This window comes from Corythoichthys intestinalis, chromosome 17 (genome assembly GCF_030265065.1).
Source record: "Corythoichthys intestinalis isolate RoL2023-P3 chromosome 17, ASM3026506v1, whole genome shotgun sequence".
In the NCBI taxonomy this organism is placed as follows: domain Eukaryota; kingdom Metazoa; phylum Chordata; class Actinopteri; order Syngnathiformes; family Syngnathidae; genus Corythoichthys; species Corythoichthys intestinalis.
In genome coordinates, this window is record NC_080411.1 from 24,412,510 (window position 1) to 24,437,606 (window position 25,097).

The 25,097-nt window shown below is 36.6% G+C and overlaps 1 protein-coding gene across 1 annotated transcript; it reads left to right on the forward strand.

Annotated features, from left to right (window-relative positions):
- LOC130905629 (anthrax toxin receptor 2-like) lies at window positions 1-25,064 on the forward strand. Its single transcript, XM_057819192.1, has 17 exons — window positions 1-297; window positions 5,768-5,839; window positions 7,970-8,041; window positions 8,160-8,241; window positions 8,348-8,452; window positions 11,501-11,569; window positions 16,240-16,320; window positions 16,398-16,458; window positions 16,546-16,641; window positions 18,114-18,186; window positions 19,535-19,613; window positions 19,744-19,839; window positions 19,917-19,970; window positions 20,580-20,675; window positions 24,069-24,242; window positions 24,331-24,411; window positions 24,933-25,064. Exons 1-17 carry the CDS (start codon window positions 170-172, stop codon window positions 24,963-24,965), a joined length of 1,452 nt encoding a protein of 483 aa, XP_057675175.1. The 5' UTR covers window positions 1-169; the 3' UTR covers window positions 24,966-25,064.
- Window positions 25,065-25,097: the final 33 nt, after the last annotated feature.

The window sequence follows — 25,097 nt, forward strand, 5'->3', positions numbered from 1 at the left end:
GTGTACCACAATACGCGTGTTTCAGGATGTGAGTCACCAAGAGGGATAATGAAGCATACCATGAAGTTGAAGAATTCTTAAACTAAAAAAAAAAAAAATAATAATAATAATAGTAGAAACAAAGCAAAACAGCTTAGGTCTGGCAGCACAACATTTGCGCGTGAGGATTATGGGTCGTTTTTTGATGTGCTGCACAATCAGTCTTTTTTTGACGGCCGTTTTAGTGGATTCAACGTCCTCGGAGGACGACGAGGAGTCCTGCAGTGGTGCATTCGACGTTTATTTTGTTTTGGACAGGTAATGACATATGAGCGTGAACATTATTGCAGTGTCCATTCGTTGTCCATGTATGGTTGTGTTTAGTTCGCATGTTCCCGTTGCTCCACTGCAACATTAACCTTACTTTACCCTTTACCCTTAACTTGAACCAAGCTGGGGGACACACATTTTAATGTGGCTGTAATGATCTTTATGTTGGCATTTGTATGATGAAAGGTTTCTTAATATGCACATATTTTGATTGAAAATGTTAGTTTAGGACTATACTACTGTCGCTAGGTGTGATTGGTTGTTTGTGTGCCATGATTGGTTGGTGACCAGTCCAGGGTATGCCACACCTCTTACCTGTCACCTGCAAAGATACGGAATCATCCATAGTTCCAGCTAACATCCAAACATACAGTAATTTCTCATCCTTAATTGTATGCTTAACCCTTTTAGGGACAGTGGTCACTACAGTGGACACTGGACGGCTATTAAAAAGTTGACACTTACAATATTTAACCCTTTATAGAAGAAGACTATTTTTGGATATTTATTTACCACATGTAAGACCCATAACCCTTTATAGGGAAACTATTTTTTTCATTAAAAAAACCAAACAAACAAATAGTAGCAATTTTTTAATTATTAAACATTCATTTTTTTTTTTTTTTTTTTTTTTTTAAATAATAATGAATACATTTACATAAATAAAATAAATGTTTAATACAATGTAGGCCTGTTTGAATATCGCCATCACGATGTGGAAATGCGCAATAGTCCTATCGCAGGATGTGTGGTAATTATTATTTTCTTTTAACATGTAAACCTTTGGTTATGCTTCATAAAAGCAACAAGTGTGCAGAGACATGGCTCCCTGTATCCCTTGATCATTCACAGATAAACCCTCTGCCTGGATTAAACGGTATTATATGAATACAATCATATATCGCGGTTTTGCCATTTTTTGCACTTTCAGTTCCTAAATAAATGAATAATAAATAGAATTAAATTGAAACACCTTAAATCTATAATGCAACAATAATAAATACAGAAACTAAGATAACATTTTTATGATGAAGAATATGATATATTATTTAAAGCAGGCATGTCCAAAGTCCGGCCCGGGGGCCAAATGCGGCCCGCGGTCAAATTTTATCCGGCCCCCAGCCTCTGTCATAAAATCAATAATGTCTGGCCCGCACACAGACCTAATGAATTGGTCAGCAGTACTGCTACCAGCATATGAAGTTCCTTCCACACTAAATGCTTCTCCTCATTTACCCACTAAAAGGCAGCAGTACTCTAAGCAACATTGCCCCGTGTGACCCTTTACTCCCAATTTTCTAAAATGGCGAGAATCAACAAAAAAAACAAAGCTGACTGCGACGGCCGACGATTCAAGGGTAGATGGAAATTCGAATATTTCTTCACTAAAACACGCAACAACTGTGTCTGCCTCATTTGCAAAGAAACAGTCGCTGTTTTTTTTTTTTTTTCAAATTTGTTTTTTATTGTTTTCCAGTCACATGTTACATTGAGCATTCATTTCTAAGCAGTGGAATCAAACTAGCAAACTATATGACAATGTATAAAGAACAATACCCCCCCCAAAACAGAAAATACAAATCAAACCATACTTGCTAACACAAAAAAAAAAACATACTTAAACACACAAACAGTACCTCGTCAGTCCTAAGATATACACAGTCGCTGTTTTTAAAGAGTTCAATGTGAGTTGATATTACCAAACAAGACACGCTGACATGTACGACAAGATAACAGGGGAGATACGTAGCGAGAAATTGAAGCAACTTGAAGTTAGTTTAATTTTACAGCAGCAGTATTTCGCAAGAGCCCGAGAGATGAAAGAGAGCGCCACAAAGGCTAGTTGCGAGATTGTTGAAATTATTAATTTAAAAAAATAATAACGCAAATGCGACACACAGAATGGCTAAAATTTGCTTAAATATGTTGTTCTACATGAAGGACGTCAGTCAAGGTCGGCCCCCCACATTTTTACCACTCCAAATCCGGCCCCCTTTGCAAAAAGTTTGGACACCCCTGATTTAAAGAATACAAAAAAAATAATAAGAAGAATACGAGGATAAATGTACAAAAAAAATGGGAAATCGATCTACTAGAATACTGAATGGAATATACTAATGCAAAAACATGGTGAGCCAAGCAAAGTCCTCCCACACAGAGCTATTCAAGTCATCTGGTGAAAATTCTTCTATTTTTAATTTTGCAATATTTATCGCAATATATCGCAAACCCCCAAAAAGTCGTAATTTTAGTTTTCTTTTCAATATCATTCAGCACTAATACAATGTTAATAAAAACTATATGAAAATAAAATGAATAAAAAGACATACATACTTGTTACTGTGCCAAGTAACAAAGACAAACAGTTTTTATTTTATCCCCACAGTATTTAACTCATTGCATGCTCTTGATGGTGAGTGATTTCCAATTCATTAAAATCATGAAGACTGGTTTAAATTGCAGCAGTAAGGTACTTATTTAAGGTTGTAATGTTTGTTGTAATGTTGTTGTAGTTTGTACAATGCTGGCCAAAAGTATTGGCACCCCTGCAACTCTGTCAGACAATGCTCAATTTCACCCAGAAAATGATTGCAATTACAAATGCTTTGGTAGTAATATCTTCATTTATTTTGCTTGCAATGAAAAAACACAAAAGACAATGGGGAAAAAATCAAATCATTCTCATTTTACACAAAACTCCAAAAATGGACCAGACAAGAGTATTGGCACCCTCAGCCTAATACTTGGTAGCACATCCATTAGATGAAATAACTGCAAACAGCCTCTTCCGGTATCCATCAATGAGATTCTTAAAATACTCTGCTGGAATTTTAGACCACTCTTCTTTCGCCAACTGCTCCAGGTCTCTGAGATTTCAAGGGTGCCTTCTCCAAGCTGCCATTTAGGGATCTCTCCACAGGTGTTCAATGGGACTGAGGTCTGGACTCATTTCTGGCCACTTTAGAAGTCTCCAGTGCTTTCTCTGAAACCATTTTCTAGCACTTTTTGAAATGTTTTTGGGTCATTGTCCTGCTGGAAGACCCATGACCTCTGAGGGAGCCCCAGCTGTCTCACACCGTGCCCAACATTATGTTGCAAAATTTGTTGGTAGTCTTCAGACTTCATAATGCCATGCACATGGTCAAGCAGTCCAGTGCCAGAGGAAGCAAAGCAACACCAAAACATCAGGGAACCTCCGCCATGTTTGACTGTGGGGACCGTGTTTTTTTTTTTTTTTTTTTTTTTTTTTGTCGGCCTCGTTTTTTTTCCCCCTGTAAACTTAATGTTGAAGCCTTTTCCCAAAAAGCTCTACTTTTGTGTCTTCTGACCAGACAACATTCTTCCAAAATGTTTTTAGCTTTCTCAGGTAAGGTTTGGCAAACTCCAGCCTGGCTTTTTTTTTATGTCTCTGGGTCAGAAGAGGTGTCTTCCTGGATATCCTACCATAGAGTCCCTTTTGATTCAGACACAAACAGATAGTACGGGTTGACACTGTTGTACCCTCGAACTGTAGGACAGCTTGAACTTGTTTGGATGTTAGTCGAGGTTATCCATCGACACAATCTTTCGTTGCAATCTCTCGTCAATTTTTTTTCCCATCCACATCTAGGGAGGTTAGCCACAATGCCATGGGCTTTACACTTATTGATGACACCTCGCACAGTAGACAAAGGAACATTCAGTACTTTGGAGATGGACTTGAAGCCTTGAGATTGCCCATGCTTCCTCACAATTTTGCTTGTCAAGTCCTCAGACTGTTTTTTGGTCTTCTTTCTTTTCTTCATGGTCAAAGTGGTACACACAAGGACACATGACAGAGGTTGTGTCAACTTTAATCCATTTTTACTGGCTGCAAGGGTGATTTCGTTATTGCCACCACCTGTTATGTGCCACAGGTAGGTAACAGTTGCTGTTAATTACACAAATTAGAGAAGCATCACACGATTTTTCAAAGGGTGCCAATACTTTTGTCCGGCCCATTTCTGGTGTTTTGTATAAATGATAATGATTTTATTTTTTTTTAAATTGTATTCTGTGTTTTTTCATTGCAAGCAAAATAAATGAAGATATTACTACCAAAGCATTTGTAATTGCAGTCGTTTTCCGAACTTGAGAATTATCTGACAGAATAGCAGTGGTGTCAATACTTTTGACCAGCAGTGTAACGTTATCAAGCAAGGCTGTGACACCATTATTTTTGATCCTTTATTTATCGACACAAGTGTAGGTAACGATACAGCTATCTGTTTCAGTTAAGTAAAGTCGAGTTTAAATACAACACAAAACATCAAACAATAACACCTTTTAGAGATGCTATTTTGTCAAAAAAATGTTTTCATTTAAAATTCTAAAACTTTTTCGCAAAAGGATAGTCAAAAAACATCAACATTTCTTTGTAATTTCTATTGCTTTACGTGAAATGTACCTGTTAAATGTGCCCATAATATTGTATCAAATTGATCGAAGCCGCTTGGATTGAATTGGATCAAATTAAACGTGCCGGACTTTCTAATAATGGCAAATCTTTGTACCGAAAACAAACAAACAATTGAATCGTCATGAAATTGGCTATTTACACCACTATACAAGACACACGCAAAGCACAGCCACAATAAAAAAATAGTAAATGTCAGAGTTGATCAAAACAATAGTCATAATTGTTAATGCCACCATTAATATGATGTAGATGGTATGAATGTGTACTTGATTTTGTGGAAAGCAATTATATTGCAAGACAATACAACGTGAAGAAAAAAGCTATGTTTTTTGCTCCTTTTTAGACTTTGCGTACATATAGTGCTGCAACGATCAACATATAGTGCTGCAACGATTAATCGATTAACTCAAGTATTCGATCAGAAAATAAATATTCAAAATGAATTTTGCTGCCTCTAGTATTCGTTTAATTAAAGTGGCGTTGTAATGGTTTGTTTTGAAAGTGTTTGCATTTAGTTTTATTGATTTAGGTAGATACACTGCCCTCTAGTCTGCCTCATTTCACATGGCTGAATCCAGCTGCTCCCTTTAAGACCAGCATAAGCTAAGTTTTTGTTAGAGCTAATGTTTTTTAATGCATTCGTATTTTAGTTTAAAGGTATATTTAGCCATTTTTGTGGGAATATGTGTTTGAACTATTTGTTAAGAGCATTGTTAAAAAAAAAAAAAAAAAAAAAAACGGCACTTTATAGCATCTAAACTAGCGGACTTTTGCTATGTAAGTTAGCCAATTGTTCTTTTGTTGTACGTATATCCTCATTTATTTATTTATTTTATACCGTTCAATGCTCAGGTCAGGTATTTTATTTATTTTATGTTCCTTATCCGATTACTCGATTATTCAAACTGACTAGTTCATCGATTAATCGACTACTAAAATGATCGATAGTTGCAGGAATACATACATATGTTGCAAAAATTTACCTTCTGGTGTATCTGTCTGTGCTGATTGTCTTCATAGGTCAGGCAGCGTGTCGGAACACTGGCATGAGATCTATGACTTTGTGAGGCAGCTCACCAATAAGTTTGTCAGGTGGGTAAAGAGACTTTTTTCTAACAAGTGTCCTTAGAGGACATTTCTCTTCATAGAGTACATTTCTGTACAAATTAATTTCCCTGCATATGGTACATCCCCTGAACAACTTTTTGTAAAGACAAAAGGCAAAGGATTTTTATTGGTCTTTTAAAGTACAACACACATGGGAGTGCAAAAAAGTAGGGCAAATCTATTTGGGGAAGCTGACATGTCAGACAAGACTCCAAACCCCTTCTGGTTAATGGTGGAGAGGGTGTGTGTGATATCTTTAGGTTTAATAGTATCTTACTAAATATAAAATCATAACACTTGGCCAGATGTTGAGGTGGCGTTGATTTCAGTAGACACGACAGACTGGGGCGTACTACTGTTTTGTGTATTGTGGCTTTAAATTCATGGTTCATAGAAGCAATGGTTTACCTACAGGAAGAAACATGAATGAAAATATGGGGTAGGTTATAACAGCTTCCTCTCTTCTGGGAATACTTTGTTCATGATGCCGGAGTATGTCTACTGTATGCAAAGTCGTTTCGATTGTTGGAGGACTTGGTGTGATGGACCAGTTAGTTTTCCCACACTGAAATCATCCAAGCAGGCCTTTTTTGGACAATGATCTGTACACTGAAGCACATCACACAAGAACAGAAAAGTTCCTTCCTCATACTGTTTCCACAAAGTCAGAAGAAAAGAAAGTATTTCAGGCTTCTCCATAAAATCACTAAACACTTGCCTGCTGGCAAATGTTGCTGGTCAAGTGTGAATTGTTTCATGACAGAGCATCTATGGTAAGTTGCTATATATAGATTTAATTGAGAATTTTCTAAATGTGAATACATTTTGTATCACGCTCATACACCTTTGTTCAGTATAAGAGAAATTTGTTGATGCTGCTTTGGAATTGGCTCTTACAGAATTGTGTACGAGTACCCATTGGTTGATCCTCATGAAGCTACTGTAACTTAATCAATTTCTGACTGAAAGATACATATACAGTAGAGGTTCCTCTTAGCCAATTGGTTGCCAGAAGTGATAAGCAGAGCAGCTATAAGTATGTTACGGTCAGTAAACTCTGGGAGCTGCAAGTACCAGCCATACTGTACTTTTGCCTTTTGTATCCTGAAATTTCTTTCGTAACAAGAGGCAATATTTTCCTGTTTAGGCGTATCTTAACCTGAAAATTCTGTATGTTGAGCCGTTCGTAAGTAGAGGTACCACTGTAGTTAATTTTCAGTTGAAAGATGGTTATGTCTATTATGTTGCCAAGACCCTGATTTGTTACCAAAATAGTATTTTGTATGTTTTTTAACTTTTGAGTCGTAATTTGATGTAGTGTAAAGCGCTTTGAGCACCTTGAAAGGTGGAAAAGCGCTATACAAGTATAACACCATTTACCATTTACTGTACTGCGTCCATGAAAAGCTTTGCTGTTTTCACCTCAATACAGCTTCATAAATATTCAATTAATTTCATAGAAATATACTTTTTTTTTTTTAAATTATAATTTAGCAGATTATGATAAACTATAATGGTTTCTTACTTTGAATAAAATATATTCAAGCAAAATCTAGTGTCCAAGTATCCAGCTTTCATTACTGTTCATGGTCCCATCATAATCACAGTGTTTTTGTTTTTTAAATAATTTATTTTTGAAAGCTGAAATGTGGCAAAAGGTTGAAAAGTTCAAGGGGGCCGAATACTTTCGCAAGGCACTGTATTTATTTACGCCTACTTCCCCACCTAAGGTGATCATTACCATAATGTGTAATATTACATGATTTTATACATTAATCAATTAGATATTTTAATGAAAATAAAATATAAGTGAGCTCAAACTGTTAATGAAAAAAAATACTGAGTTAATACTCATTGTGTTATTTTAAGCTAGCTTGGGTAAATGTCGTTCATTACCGTAATGCGTATCTTTCATGAAAATCACCTAAAAGTTGAGACGGACAATTAAGGGGTTCTTTATAACCATCTTTTTTCTCACTGACATTACATCTAAAGACATCACAGCTCGTTTGGAATGCTGCTACCCAAGCATTGAATAATATAAAGAAATATGCAGTAACTACATGTGCACTAACTTCTGAACTGATATTTCCTCGTGAAATGTGTGTGTTTCAGTCCCAGGATGAGAGTGTCCTACATTGTATTTTCAGCCCAAGCAGTTGTAATCCTTCCATTAACTGGAGACAGGTATTTTCTCCTCCTCTTTCAAAACCACAGATAACCAAATTACACGGAAACTGCACTCTTATCAACATTGTGTTTATTTTAACCTGTGCTGTCCACAATGTGGTTTCTGGCTCCACAGGTCCAAGATAGATGAGGGTTTGACGAAACTGAGTCAAATCAACCCCGCTGGCGAAACGTATATGCACGAAGGCTTAAAAGCAGTACGTAGCGAGGAAGCATTCCTTTGATAATGTCGATTTGATTAATAGTGGGTCAACAATCAAATGTACACGCTCACGCAGTTTACTGTTGACTTCATCTCGTCAGGTGTCAGCGCAGATGAAGACGCAAAAGACACCATCTCGCAGCATCATCATTGTTTTGACTGATGGCAAGCTGGACGTTTACCCCTTCGAGCTCAGTGTACAGGAGGTGACACACACACGTTCTTACACATTTGTAGTTTGCAGGTATCGTAATGTGAGGTATGTGACATTTCTGTAATGTACCTAAATTTTTAATACCACTGTTCAATAATGGAGTGCATTTAAATCAAGGGCGTAGGTTTGGTCTTAATATTGGTAGGGACGATATAACAGCATAACCTGCATGTACACTTTTTGCTGGGGATGGGACATTAATAAGACCAAACATATTTGGTGAATGGGAGTCAGGGCTATATTTCTCACCAATATGAACCTAATTAATTGATAGTCTAAATGAATAATGCAAATTAAATCTGTATTGACCTATACTAACTTTCACCCTGCAAATTTATTACGTCTTAATTTGGTAATTTTTGTTAAATGTAGTCAAATAATTTTCTTAGGGCTGTCAAAATTATCACGTTAACGGGCGGTAATTAATTTTTTAAATTAATCACGTTAAAATATTTGACGCAAGTAACGCACAGAGCACATTGAAATGTGTACTTGTTGTGTTTGTCGGAGTTTTGTCCCCATCTGCTGGCGCTTGGGTGTGACTGATTTTATAGGCTTCAGCACCCATGTGTAAGTAAATATTGACATCAACAATGGCGGGCTACTAGTTTATTTTTTGATTGAAAATTTTACAAATTTTATTAAAACGAAAACATTAAGAGGGGTTTTAATATAAAATTTCTATAACTTGTACTAACATTTATCTTTTAAGAACTACAAGTCTTTCTATCCATGGATCGCTTTAACAGAATGTTAATACTGGTAATGCTATCTTGTTAATTTATTGTGATAATAAATAAATACAGTACTTATGTGCCGTATGTTGAATGTATATATCCATCTTGTGTCTTATCTTTCCATTCCAGCAATAAGTTACAGAAAAATATGGCATATTTTATAGATGGTTTGATTTGCGATTCATTACGATTAATTAATTTTTAAGCTGTAATTAACTTGATTAAAAATTTTAATTGTTTGACACCCTTAAATTTTCGCCATCTTTTTTCGAGTGTTTAAAGGCTAGTTAACAGATTAATGTGTCAGATTCTTCCACTTACTTGAAGTAAATATTACTATTTGTTTATATTGAGCCCATACATCTAAAAGTTGGTCATTTTTCACCTAAATCAAGAAAAAAAATCTTTCAAATAATGTTTTGAACATTCATTCTTGAATTAAGAACATTTCTGACAAACAAGTTTTTCTTTTAAGATTAATTACACAAACGTTTTGCTTAAAATAAGTCTGTTAAGCTTATTTTTTGCTAGCTGTTTTTCTTCCAAGAAATCTGAGTAAAATCGACTTGAAGCACTGTAGCAGTAGCAAAATTAGTGGAGTGTTACCCACGTCCACAACGTTGACAATTTTTTACATTACTTACAGTGGCTGCTGCTGGCAAAAAAAAAAAAAAACTTGTAATATCCCTAGTCTTTGAAGAGGGCGGGGGAGGCGGCATGTTTCTGTCGGGTTGTGAATGAGTGTGTGTGTGTGTGTGTGGGGGGGGGGGGGGGGCCAAGTCATCAGCCAATCAAACATGCGTTTGAGGGGAAAAAAATGGAATGGCACACTCAGCGGGTCAGTGTTTTGAAAAGTAAAAAATCTTGTAAACTCATGTATTGTAGAAAATGAAATAATTCTCCAGTTGAAAATACGACTTGAGGGGACGTTGACATGCAATTTTTGACTCAGCAAGTGATAGTTACCATAATTATGACACCACGTGAAGGCAGCGTAAGCAAATATAAAAACTAGGGTTGTTCCGATCATGTTTTTTTGCTCCGGATCCGATCCCGATCGTTTTAGTTTAAGTATCTGCCGATCCCGATATTTCCCGAGCCGATTGCTTTTTTTTTGCTCCCGATTCAATTCCAGTCATTCCCGATAATTTTTCCCAATCATATACATTTTGGCAAAGCATTAAGAAAAAAATGATTAAAACTCTGACGAATATATACATTCAACATACAGTACATAAGTACTGTATTTGTTTATTATGACAATAAATCCTCAAGATGGCATTTACATTATTATCATTCTTTCTGTGAGAGGGATCCACGGATAGAAAGACTTGTGACTTTGTATATTGTGACTAAATATTGCCATCTAGTGTATTTGTTGAGCTTTCAGTAAATGATACTGAAGGCCATGCCCAAATGCATGATGGGAAGTGGAACCATGACTGTGCATAGTGCTACCAATTGATATATCTTCTCTTCGTTGGGTAATAACTTAAGGTGTTAAGACAAAGATCAATTGCTACCTTGCTTCCCCACATTGTTTTCCCATTATATTGCTTATCGTAGGGAGTGGGATTGTAAGGCTTTAACCTATTAATAATAGGCTTCAAAGGCTGCCAAAATTCACTCTACTTATTTTACGCTGCCTTTTATCTCTCCATATAGGTAAAACGGCGCCATTACAGATTGAGCGCGACAATGCGTGAGTGGATCGTGCAACGCATGCATTAATTGTGTTTAATATTTTAACGTGATACATTTTCAAAAAAATTAATTACCGCCGTTATCGGGATAAATTTGACTAGCTTAAACTAAAGACTCTGGATGAGTGTAACATATTATGTCTGTAACGTTAAATACAAGTAGAAAACAATTTAAATAAAAAATATACAGTATATATATATTAAAAAAAGGCATGTCCGATATTTTTTTGCCGATTCCGATACTTTGAAAATGACGTGATCGGACCCGATCGATCGGCATCCCGATCGATCCGGACATCTCTACTTAAAAGTTGGTGGGAATAATTTGACCATCATGAAAAGTTGCTAGTGTTATGTCCCTACCGTCCCTATGCAAACATACGCCCTTGATTTAAATACCACTTAACACAATGCTAAACATGTTGTTAACATATTTGCTTCTAGTTAAATGGAGTCATACACAAACCTTTCATTATCGTCGATGGGTGGAAGTGATTTAAATATATTGATTAATTCACTATCATTATTTTATTGTAAGTTCCTTCAATGTCTGCTTCTTCTTTTCCATGTTATCTGACTTGCTGTTTGCGTTGTTGCCAGGCTGACAAGGCCAGAGGTTTTGGAGCTCGAGTCTACTGCGTCGGGGTCATGGACTTTGACCACAAGCAGGTAGGAGCTCTTTTATGTGTTCTCTCTGTCACACTGAGGGGTTTATTTGTCTCTCGCGGTGCCTTTATGTGTGTTTTTGGCTTGTCAGATGAGGCCTCACTAAAAGAGTCTTCATGTCTTTCAAGTTAAGGTTGACTGGGTTTTTGTGAAAACATTCTCTTGGATGACATGTTTTTACTCAATGCTTGGATTTCTCCCTGTGTGTGTTTGTGATTGTTTGCTTGCCAATGACTACATAGATGAAAGGATCATGTTTAATCTGTGTCCTAAAGTTTAACCGATCACATCCGATCTCAAAGAAAATACTAGCCACTTTTTTCACTAGCCATAAAAGTACTGATATAGGAATTGGGGATGTGCCTGATCGGATCACGTGATTGGAAATGGATCGGAATGGAATGAAAAGTATCAGGTTTTTAATTTAGAAAAAAACCTATTGCGCTGGCTAGAGTCGTGAGTGTTAAGAGCCAGTTGACATTTTGCAGTACGTTACTGCCATCTTGTGGTCATAGTAATTCAGTGCATCAATTGTGTGACGCAGTTTGGAACACACGCTCATTCAAGTTCATAGTACACAGCCTGTCGGTCGCATTGACACTGTTGAGTGCATGTACATGCATAACATGCTGTTAAGTTTCAGCCTTGGAAACAATAGGGTAGTTTATATGGCGACTCCACGACACCAAGACGCAATGACTGTGTTGCGGAATAGCCACGCCTTCATATGGCGTCGGCGTAAACGGAAAGCAAAGACACAAACCATTGAATCCGGGATCCAAAGTGAAGGATTGGATTGCGGGGGCTTCAGGGGCCTTGCTCCGCATCCATATCAATGGAAAGCTTCTGCGCCGATAACGTCAGCACTCGCACATGTAACATTGGGCGTGCACAGCGATGCTACTAAACATTAAAAACATCAAATATGGCGGAATGTTGGCTTTAATTTACTGTTTTTATAAGATTTTCAATTTAAATTAGGGCTGTCAAACGATTAAAATTTTTAATCGAGTTAATTACAGCTTAAAAATTAATCAATCGTAATTAATCGCAATTAATCGCAATTCAAACCATCTATAAAATATGCCATATTTTTCTGTAAATTATTGTTGGAATGGAAAAATAAGACACAAGATGGATATATGCATTCAACATACGGTACATAAGGATTGTATTTGTTTATTATAACAATAAATCAACGAGATGGCATTAACATTATTACCATTCTGTTAAAGCGATCCATGGATAGAAAGACTTGTAGTTCTTAAAAGATAAATGTTTGTACAAGTTATAGAAATTTTATATTAAAACCCCTCTTAATGTTTTCGTTTTAATAAAATTAGTAAAATTTTCAATCAAAAAATAAATAGTAGCCCGCCATTGTTGATGTCAATTATTAATTACACAATGCTCATGGGTGCTGAAGCCTATAAAATCAGTCGCACCCAAGCGCCAGCAGAGGGCAGCAAAACTCCATAAAACACAATTAACAAGTGGGCAGTTCACTGTACTGTCATTTAAATCTGTCTGAGCGGGGCATGTGCGTTAATTGCGTCAAATATTTTAACGTGATTAATTTAAAAAATTATTTACCGCCCGTTAACGCGATAATTTTGACAGCCCTAATTTAAATATGTTGATTGTTTCCATTTTTGTGCCTTTTGGAGCAAAAGAAAAATTGCATTGCTTGGAGTGGGCGGGTATGTTGTCTTCCGGGCTGAGGAAGTTGTTGGGGTCAAAGTGCATCATTGTAAATCTGCACTGGCCCCGAGGGCCTTGTATGAATACTACCTTGTTACACACGGAATTGCGACATTGTTTGAATGGAGACGGAACCATATAAATACAAATATGAAATTTTTCGTATTCTCGTAGAACCTCATGTAAACGGCTCCTATATATAAGTATTTCACAACCATACCAATCTGTTAACGTGCAGGACATGTGTGTTTACAGGTAAAAGCTAAATGAATGAAATTTTTTAGGAACTCCTGCTGTATGGAACCTAAACTATACTTATTTATAGCTTGCAGCTTAAGTGAAGTGTGGTGTCTACGTGGTATATGTAGGTTCCAAAAAATACTTCCACTGCTCGTGTAGTTCTTTCCTTTAATTCAATAAAAAACTACTCCACAGAGCGATATCCAAAACGCAAACAAAAGAGCAAACCGAGAGAATGAGGAAACAAAAATTATCCACTTTGAACGTCAAATAGAGAGAAATAGAAAATTATCGAGAGAGCCAAGAGAGAGAAAGAGAGAGGTCAAAAACTGTGTGGCGCTCTTCCTTATGCCTTAGCGCAACTTTATACACACACAGCTCCTTCCGCATACGTCGTCAAACATGACGTCACGAGCTTGTTTTATGAAATCAAATAAATAAATAATAAAATAAATAAAACAAAACAAAACAGCAAAACAAATAAATAAATCACAATTAACATAAATAATTAACTAAACCATTATTTAGGCTCCTACAGTATTTGTACACCAACGTCTATTGCGCAGTTGTGTTGAATGCATGCATGTTTCTTTGTTAGAGTTTCACAAACCTAAACAAATAACTTCATATGAAAACAAGAACAGACCAAGCCTTGTGTTTTATTGGAGGACATTCAATGTTAGCTGGCTGTCAGGCAATGCACAATGAAGCACACTGTTTTAGGTAGTACACTTATATATGTTTTTTTTTATTTTTAGGGGTTAAAAAGTACCGTATTGGCCCGAATATGAGACGGTGTTTTTTGCATCGAAATAAGACTGAAAAAGTGGGGGTCGTCTTATATTCGCGGTCTAGACATTATACCCATTCACAATGCTAGATGGCGCCAGATATCATTGAAGCGAATGCTGAACTTGAGGAGTAATGTTCTGTCATGACAAATCTCAGCTACTCTCAAGTTTAACCAGTTTGCATTATTTTATTGCAATATTTTTCATTTTTCAGATTTGTTTCAAGACTACAGTTACAGTTAGACCTCACTTTGAAGGTTAATGCAGTTAATTGCAATTTTGTTGTTTTATCACAATAGATTGGTTTATTTACATTTCAAAAACCAGAAGCCATTCATTTACGAATATGATCGCACTTTAGTTTATATATTTAAATGTTCAGATATTAAGATTTGAATGAGGCAAAATAACATGCGTTTTCTCTCAAATATATTGTTATAATCATTTGTTTGAGATGTACTGTAATTATTTTCTGTATAAAAATTAATTTGGTGTTGAAAAAGTCTTTTTAAAACTTGAGTCTTGAAAAAGAGGGGGTCGTCTTATAATCAGGGCCATCTTATATTCGGGCCAATACAATACAATAATACTAAAATGCGATAGCATTGCCAAAAGAAATACAAATATTTACTAGGGCTGTCAAAATTATCGCGTTAACAGGCGGTTAATAATTTTTTAAATTAATCACGTCAAAATATTTGACGCAATTAACACGCATGCCCCGCTCAGACAGACAGTACAATGAAATGCCCACATGTGTTTTATGGAGTTTTGCCGCCCTCTGCTGGCGCTTGGGTGCGATCGATTTTATAGGCTTCAGCACCCATGAGCATTGTGTAAGTATTTATTGACATCAACAATGGCGGGCTACTAGTTTATTTTTTGATAGAAATTTTTAAACATTTTATTAAAACGAAAAAATTAAGAGGGGTTTTAATATAAAATTTCTATAGCTCGTACTAACATTTATCTTTTAAGAACTACAAGTTTTTCTATCCATGGATCGCTTTAACAGAATGTTAATGATGTTAATACTATCTTGTTGATTTATTGTTATAATAAACAAATACAGTCCCTATGTACCGTATGTTGAATGTATATATCCATCTTGTGTCTTATCTTTCCATTCCAACAATAATTTACAGAAAAATATGGCATATTTTATAGATGGTTTGAATTGCGATTAATTGCGATTAATTACGATTAATTAATTTTTAAGCTGTAATGAACTCGATTAAAATTTTTAATCGTTTGACAGCCCTAATATTTACGTATACTCCACAACACTCTTGGTAAAAGAAGTATTGTAAAAGGTACAGTACTGTAACATGTTTGGAACTTTTGTTCAATTTTTAAATTTTTATTTATTTATTTATTTATTTATTTTATTTTATTTTTTTTGTTTCGGTATTGGATCGGGACTCGGTATTGGCAGACTCTCAAAATCAGGTGACTTGGACTCGGGTGCAAAAATATGCGATCGGGACATCCCTAGTAGGAATGGAGGGTTTGTCACTTTCTGATGTAGTACCAAAGGCCTAACAGGGCAGGGTTGTTTTTGACACCAAATGATTTTAAGCACACATACGGTCAAGAAAATGCTCCACTTTGGTGATTTCTGTCTGAAAGGCGGATGATTACATATACATTATATATAATTTAACGACAGCATTAACATAGGTCAAAGATTTAATCTACTACAAGGCTTGATAATAAGCTTTAGAGCAGGAAGTCATTAGAGTGGTCTAATTAAATAAAGCCAGGCGGCTTCCTGTCAAGCAGGAGATGAAAACATGTTATTTTCCTCCTTAAACGCTGTTGCAGATAACAAATCAGTCGCTGAATGAATGCTGAAATATACACAGCTATGCATTTATATATTCTAAGTTAACAGGTTAACAGGTTAGTCATAAGTTGACAGTTATTTTCTTTGTGCTGCAGCTCGCTGAAATAGCAGACAGTAAGGAGCAAGTCTTCCCTGTGTTGAGTGGCTTCCATGCTCTCAAAGATGTCGTCAGCTCGGTGAGTTTTGACAAAAAGCAGTGCAAGTCATTCTTGTCCAGCGCAATGAGTATACATGTACATTCATCGCCACTCAGATCCTAAAGCAGTCCTGTTCTGAAATCTTCACAGTAGAACCTTCCAGTGTTTGCGTCAATGGTAAGATGATTAAACGTAGTATGTGTGTATCTGTGATGAGTCGGTATAGTAACGCCGCATTACGATAGTATGTGTGTATGTCTGCAGAATCCTTTAATGTGGTGCTGAGAGGAAGTGGCTTCAGTGGATCAAAGAGGACAGACAATGTTCTCTGCTTCCTCACAGTCGGAACAGAAACTTACCGTGAGTAGAATGTGCTTAAAAGCAGACTAATAATAAAATTTAAACACTTTCAGGTTTCATGAAAAGTCAGATATTCGTTAATCACACTCTGGTTCAGTTTGTTTTGGAGGGCAGCTCTGTGTCAGGATAATGCATTTTATAGCTTTTGTTACAATGACATGGGCATTGGAACATTTTCCCCTTCATTTCGTAGTTCCTAATACTTGTTGGTAAATCTGGGCTTTATATAGTTGAGCACAAAGCCGGTATTTATCAACTAAAATAGCAACGTGATGTCTTGGAGACTTCTAGAGACTCAGGTGCAAACAAACAATTAAAAAGTTACATTTCATCATATTTAGTGGTAGGAAAAAGTATCTGAACCTTTTGGGATTTCTCACATTTCTGCATAAAATCACCATCAAATGTGATCTGATCGTTGTCAAAATCACACAGATGAAAAAACTGTCTGCTTTAACTAAAGCCACCCAAACATTTATATGTTTTCATATTTTAATGAGGATAGTATGCAATCAAAGACAGAAGGGGGAAAAATAAGTAAGTGAACCATCACATTTAATATCTTATTACATTAATATTTAATACTTTTTCATACCACTGTAACCTCAAAGATCTAAAACATTTTTGTATTCACAAAATTACCATTTCTCTTAAATATTGTTCACAAAATGGTCTAAATCTGTGACAGTGAGCACTTCTCCTTTGCTGAGATAGTGCATTCCATTTTGCATGTGTGGCATATTGAGATGCTGAGATAGTATGTAATAATTAAATAATGCATGATTATGTCTGTCCCATTTTGTGTGGTCTGTTCCTGAAAACATTGGCTCTTATTTAAATTTTTCTTCACCATTACACATGAGGAAGATAATTTTAATTTGTCTTTATTAAACATGATTCACTGGGATGGGCATGACAGAGGCGTTGTCTTCCCTTTCAACATGACAGTGACAATATGTCATGTTGGCATGGTGTGAAACGATTAAAAAACAAAAAGTTGAACCATCACTCACCACCCTGTGCTAATACAAATGTAAACAAGGTTTATTGTTCATCAAATACCCAAATTACTGTCTGTCTTCATCGATGACATTATATTACGTGCACATCTCTGGGTTCCGAAGGAGAGTCAAACAGTAGCTGCCTTTTATCGACTGTAGCCAGTAAACAGAAGAGGCATTATGAGCCTGGAGGGAAAGAGGAGGAGACTGTATTATTAGATGGATGGAAAAGATTTGAATTAGTATTTCTTGAAGATGACACAACACCACATGACTGGATCATACTTCTCTTCATCCTGTTTGTTACACTTTATTTTTCTAATGATCACACAAAATAAAAACACTTTAGAGAATTTAAAAGAACAATATAATACTGCAACTGTAAGTCAACTAGTTGCACGACTTGGATGTCAGAATGTGAAGACCCCAAAAAAGTGAAACGTGAGTGACACTTTCTCGGTTGTTTCATAGGCCAGAAGGCATCACTGGTAGGAGATGGTCATCTGATTTGTCCTCCCCCTGTGCTACTTCATGAGGTTGGACAGTAAGTACGCACACACATACATGCACACATCATTTTTCAAGCTTCAACCAGAATATGAAACATCTTGTTGAATGGTCACATCTGTGATTGTATCAGTTATGTTCACCAACTCAAGTGAAGTCACATCAAGCTGATTTAAACTCTTGCGTGATATAAATCAAACACTTGTTGCTGAAAAATGGTTGAAAAAAGGCTTGCTTCTTTGACAAACAAGTACTGTGTGTACATTAAGTGTCATGCTAATGGGTCACATTACTGTCTGACACTCAAATAGAAACCTTCACAATCCCTACCGTCTTTTGTTCTGCAATAAAATGCTCCTATCTCGATCTTAAATTGTAATTAGGCCTGCACAAAATATCGCCATCGCAATGTGCACATGCGCAATAATGCCATCGAAGGACGTGCAATTGTTTTTCTTTTCTTTTTTTTTTTTTTTTAAATGTAAACTTTGTTTTTTTTATTCATAAAAGCAGCAAATGTGCAGAGACATGGTTTCCTGGGCCCCTGTTATATACGCACATCTTCATCAGTCACAGATAAATCCCCTTAGCCTGGATTAAACGGTATTATATGAATACTACGGATGTCCTGAAGGCATATTTTTGCACCCGAGTTCGAGTCCAGGTCACTTGATTTTGAGAATCTGCCGATAGAAAGTCCCGAGCTGATACTGAAAAAAATGTTCAATCTGCCGAGAACAGCCTCTCACTTACACAATAAATGACTTGCCTCTGCACACTTCAAACTGTGTACCAATTTTAACTATGATTAACACGTTTGTGCCTTTGATTGTAGAGCTACCAAGGCGTCTCTCACCAGATCAAAGCTACAAACCTGTCAATCATCGTTAACTTTAAGTACCAAATGCCAGCTGCACTGGTGTCCAAGAAAAACAGTCTGGTCGCACAGCTTTTCAGGTGAGAGCGTGAGAGGCTGTACAAGCAGAAAAAAATTAGTATATTTTTTTAATTGATCCTTTTCACCTGATTCTAATCCTCTGAAAATTGGCGCCATTACTGATCATGTGATCGGATCTGGACATGAATTCAATGTGGTCATAGTGACTAACTAAAGTCTTCCCAAACAAAGCTATTCAAGTCTGATAAAAAAAATTATCTTATAGTTATAATATCGCAATGTACTGTACATATCCCAATATATTGCAAAAAAAAAAATTGCAATGTCAGTTTTTTCCAATATCGTTCAGCCCTAATTGTAATCCTCACCAAAATGTGAATAATACTGGTTGTGTAGTTCTCTACAAGTGTCAATAATCTAGAAGCTGGGTATGTTCAATGTGTATGAAAGGAGACAATAAAAGCATGATCTTGATCTTCTTGTATAGAACAGTTGAGGTGCTGGTCAGTTTGAACAACGGACAGTCTTACATCTCTGCTCCCATCACAATCTACGCCACTAAATGTGTGAGTATCAGTCTGGTAATGAATACAGTGAAACATGCTCACACAAAAGTTTGCTGTATAAATGAAATTCTGTTATCTTGAATCGTTGGCTCCAATTGTCGATGATTTTTTTGATGTGATGATGTGATAGTCAGATGGGATTTGGGTGTTGTGGCTGCTGTTGGCTCTTTTGCTGTTGCTGGTTCTTGGTCTACTTTGGTGGTTCTGGCCTCTGTGCTGCACTGTGGTGAGTGGGCTCACGTATTAGGTTACACAAGCTCAATAGCAGTTTTGGAAGGTGACTCTTGATTTTCTTCACTACAGGTGATTCGAGACCCTCCGCCCTCTCGCCCGCCTCCCCCTCCCCCTCCTATATTTGTGAGTAGACCAAAGGATGGAAAAGAAGAATGAAACACATAATCAGAAAACAACAGTATTGTATAGTGGTAAATTATATTTAAATTCAGTAGTTGATTAGTGGAGGGATTTTTGATCAGTAGCTCTTTGCAATTTAGGAAATACAGCAACAATGACATCTACTGACTGTTACTGGTACTGCAATATTTCCTGAGGTCCTTTAGCAATCAAACTTAATTGTGTCGGTATTTCAGTATGATTTACATATTAAAATCTCAAATTTAATAGAGTGTCAAACGTCAAAATTAAAAGATAAATGGGAAAATTCCAAGATAACGTATAATATGTAAGACGTGTACTCTCATCACTGAATCGATGTAAATATGTACAGTACACTACATCCGCGGCTTATGATGATACGATGTGGGTGGTTTCAATGAATAAGAATTTTATCTGTAACCTTCACATTATTTTTGATTCAGAAATTAGCTTGAAATTGTCTTTGGAAAAAAAATAATTTCCATTGTTTTTATTGCTGCGTATTTAAAAGAAGAAAAAGTATGATTAAAACGTACAGTGAATATTCTGTCTTTGGTCTTTTGGCTCATTTCTACTGCTGTTATTGTTAAGGAGCAAGAGGAAATGTTGTCCCCAAAACACAAGTGGCCGACAGTTGATGCGTCGTACTATGGAGGAAGAGGTCCTGGTGGAATCAAACGCATGGAGGTGACTAAATAAATGTTTTCAACATGCAAAACAAATCACATTAGTATTAGCAATAAGTATTGAAACTATTTATCATGTTGGTTTTATACCAAAAACAGGAGTGTGTAGACTTATACTACTAATATATACTATACTCTATATATATGAAATACAGTGAGGAAAATAAGTATTTGACTACCTGCGATTTTGCAAGTTCTCCAATTTAGAAATGATGGTCAGGTTTGAAATTTTCATGGTAGGTGCTTGTCCAATGTGAGAGACAAAAAATTTTTTTAAATCCAGAAATCAAAGTGTATGAATTTTTAACAATGTATTTGTATTATAATGCTGCAAATAATAATTTGAACACCTGAGAAAATAAATGTCAATATATGGTACAGTAGCCTTTGTTTACAATTACAGAGGTCAAACATTTCCTTTAGCTTTTCACCAGGTTTGCATACTCTGCAGAAGGGATTTTGCACCACTGCTCCACACAGATCTTCTCCAGATCAATCAGGTTTCTGGGCTATCACTGAGAAACACGGAGCTTGAACTTCCTCCAAAGATTTTCTATTGGGTTTAGGCCTGGAGACTGGCTAGGCCCCTCCAGAACCTTTATATGCGTTTTACGAAGCCACTCCTTGGTAATACTGGCTGTCCCCTTCGAGCCATTGTCATGTTGGAAGACCCAGTCACGACCAGTGTTGTTAATTTTACTTTAAAAAAGTAATTGATTACAGTTACAAATAAAGTAATTGCGTTTGTAACTCAGTTACCTGAATGTGAGAGTAATTAGTTACTTGGCAAAGTTACTAGTGATAATTTTCATGTTTTTTTTTTCTCAAAAAAACAAACAAACAAACAAAAAAACAGGTCACACAATGTGAAGTTTAAAGGGTTTTGGGGACAATTGGCCCTCGCCCAACTCTTTACCCTCTACTTAACTAGACACAAGGGTATTGCGATAACTAGATAGTAACCTTTGCTATGTGTGGAAGTCATTTAAAGTTGTGAATCAACCGTTAAAGTTGTTAAAATTGCTCCCGTTATTGCATTAGTTCCCTTCTGTCTACTTTCAACATGTGTAAGTTTTAAAACGGTTTCATTATTTAAAGCTAGATTTAAATCAAGATTTTGCCGATTTTGGAGCATTTTAGATTTAAAAAAAAAAAAAGTTACTTAGGTTCGCTAGGAAGGATCTCTACATCAGAGCCTTCCTGAGAGGTCTACTGCTTTAAGATGGCGGCTGTTTACTAACGCATGAAGTCCTTAAAACATGTTGCCAATGCAGCCGTGTCTGTCATTTGCATCTAGTTCTATAATATGTGATATCTACCGTATCATGTGGGCGTAGTTTGTAGGCTATGGCTAGGAACAGGTATTATTGGAACCACTTAGCATCGCATTTGCAACGGCGTCTTCCCCACTCCTGCTCTGCTCTCTCGTCTCTATGAGTCCGTCTCTCTCATACTTTTTTTATTCAACCAACTTAGTAACGCATAGTAACGCACGCTTTTCCCGCCTCAGTAACGGTAATGGCGTTGCCAAGATGAGAAAAGTAATTAATTAGATTACTCATTACTGAAAAAATATAACGTCGTTAGTAACGCCGTTATATTCTAACGCCGTTATTAACAACACTGGTCACGACCCATTTTCAATGCTCTAACTAAGGGATGGCGATTATTCACCAAAATCTCACAATACATGGCCCTGGTCACCCACTCCTTAATACAGTGCAGTCGTCCAGTCACATGTGCAGAAAAACACGTCGAAGCAAGATGCTACCACCCCCATGCTTCACAGTAGGGATGGTGTTCTTGGGATGGTACTCATCATTCTTCCTCCAAACACTAAGAGAGTGGGATTAAGACCAAAAAGTTCCATTTTGATCTCATATGACCACATGACTTTCTCCCAAGACTCCTCTGGAGCATCCAAATTGTCATCGGCAAACTTAAAACGGGCCTGGACATGTGCTGGTTTAAGCAGGAGAACCTTCCGTGCCATGCATGATTATAAACCATGACCTCTTGGTGTATTACCAACAGTAACCTTGGAAATGGTGGTCCCAGCTCCTTTCAGGTCGTTGATCAGCTCCTCCTGTGTAGTTCTTGGCTGATTCCTCACCATTCTTAGGATCAGTGAGACCCTACGAGGTAGATCTTGCATGGAGCCCCAGTCCGAGGGAGAATGACAGGCTCCTACGGTGGATTTTACATCACCAAGCTGCTTGCCGATTGCCCTGTAATTCTTTCCAGCCTTGTAGAGGTCTACAATTCTATCTCTGACAACTTTTTGTGGTGTATAGTGTGGACATGTGTTTATATGCAGCTAACCGCCTCATACAGGTCAAAAGGTCAGACTCAAAAGTACTTTTTAAAGGCGACTAACAGGTCTTTGTGGCTCACATTTCTACCTAATAGACAGATAGGAGTGGGAACCTCTTGGTACCTCACGATACGATACGATTGGCGATACAAAGCTCCCGATAATAATGATCTGACGATATAGCGATACAACGATTTTCGATACATTGGTCAGGAAATCCTTCTAGGATATTCTACAAAAAACTAATAAACAGAAAAACAAGCTTCTGCTGTGAATTGGAATGAGTTTATCACTAGTAGACGTCCAATCCATTTGAACTGGGAGGGTGGCAGCGATTGAACGAATCCCTCCCACTTCAAACGGATCGAACGTCTATGGCCGTCAGTGGCAGCCAATGCCAGGCAATGAGTAATTTTGGGCCATTTAAGGTCATTTACCTGTTGATTTTCAGTTACTTCCTGTTGATTTTGGGGTATTTTATGGGTCACTTGCTGTTTATTTTGCGTTACAGAACAGGAACTGACCTGGGAATCACCCAAATGAATAGGCAGTGACTCAAACTCAACAGGAAATGACCTGCAAAATGCCCAAAAATTAAAAGCAAGTGATCTGTAAATGCCCCGAAAATCGGACCGAATGACTGTGAATGCTCCGGTTTTGAATGAACAAACGTTCCCAGTCTAAATGGATTGGGCGTCAGGCACCGTCAATGTTAGCCTTTCTATTTTTTTTAATTTTTTTTTTTTAAATTGACACCTTTTTAAAACGATATCTCGATTCTTGACAGGAGCATATCGATAACCTTTTGGGATAGAAAGTATTACGATCTATCACCATTTGATATTTTGTCACACCCCTATAGACAGGAGTTCACGTAGTTGCAGCAGTACAATACAAATAAACAGTTAAAAAATCAAACACTGTAATTTCTGGATTCATTTTTTTCTAGATTGTTGCTCGCAGTGGACAAGCACCTACCATGAAAATTTCAAACCCACCCATCATTTCTAAATTGGAGAACATGCAAAATCACAGGGTGTTCAAATATTTATTTTCCTCACTGAATACTGTGTTCTGTAGGTACGCTGGGGGCAAAAAGGTTCCACAGAGGAAGGATCAAGGCTGGAGAAAGCCAAGAATGCCGTGGTCACCATGCCAGATGAAGTGGAAGAAGAGATCATACCTCGACCACCGCCAAGGCCTCCACCTGTTTACAACTCCCTACCAGAGCCCAAATGGTACACTCCCATCAAGGTGAGACATGCAGTCATTGTCACAGTGGCTAATCAACTCTTGCATTAAATAAACATCAGTGAAATATAGTTGTTTTTGTGTTCCTCAGGGGCGTTTTGATGCATTGATGGCATTGTTGAGGAGGCAGTACGATAGAGTGGCAATCATGAGGCCAACAGCTCACGACAAGGTAATTTTAAATTGCCACAATATTTTTCAGTCAATTGAGTGTATCACTATTGATTGTTTATTAATTTGATTATGTGCTGATTTTGATTTGTTTACGGTAAGCAACCCTGCAAACTACTACATCAATTTGATTACAAGGTTTATGCTATTTTTGATCACAGGCGTATCTTAATAAATTTTTGTTTCAGAAGTTCAATTCAAATACAAACTCATACAGTGTACAGTAACTATTAAACGCATGGCAAAAAATATTTTTGTCTATTTCTGACACAATTTTGTATCAGACGAAAATAATTTTCCTATTTGTTGTTTCGTAATTGTGTTGGTAAATCAAGTTTTTGTCAGCTGCATAGACTGATTAATCAAATCATGTAATAAAAGTAGCAAATCCATGATTTTCACATTATAAACTATTGACCGAAAGATCTGTAACCAATAAATTTCATGTTTGATGTATAAGTTTACTTTATTTTCTTTAGACCCTTAATTTTAATTATTTTCCTTATTTGTCCTTATCTGTAGGGCCGCTGCATCAATTTCACAAGAGTTCACTGAGACAGACGGAATTTGTATTTTAGACTAAAGACACTTGTCATGTCATTTTTTAAGTAATAATGTGTAAATAATTTTGAAAATTCTTTGTTTTTCCTGGTGTTCTTCCAATTAAATATTTGCAAAAAAACACGC

Coding starts and splice junctions, on each gene's coding strand:
- LOC130905629 (XM_057819192.1), top strand. CDS start 170: ATGGGTCGTTTTTTGATGTGCTGCACAATCAGTCTTTTTTTGACGGCC. Junction 5,840..7,969: donor CTCACCAATAAGTTTGTCAG/GTGGGTAAAGAG, acceptor TGTGTGTTTCAG/TCCCAGGATGAGAGTGTCCT. Junction 19,971..20,579: donor CCCCTCCCCCTCCTATATTT/GTGAGTAGACCA, acceptor GTTATTGTTAAG/GAGCAAGAGGAAATGTTGTC.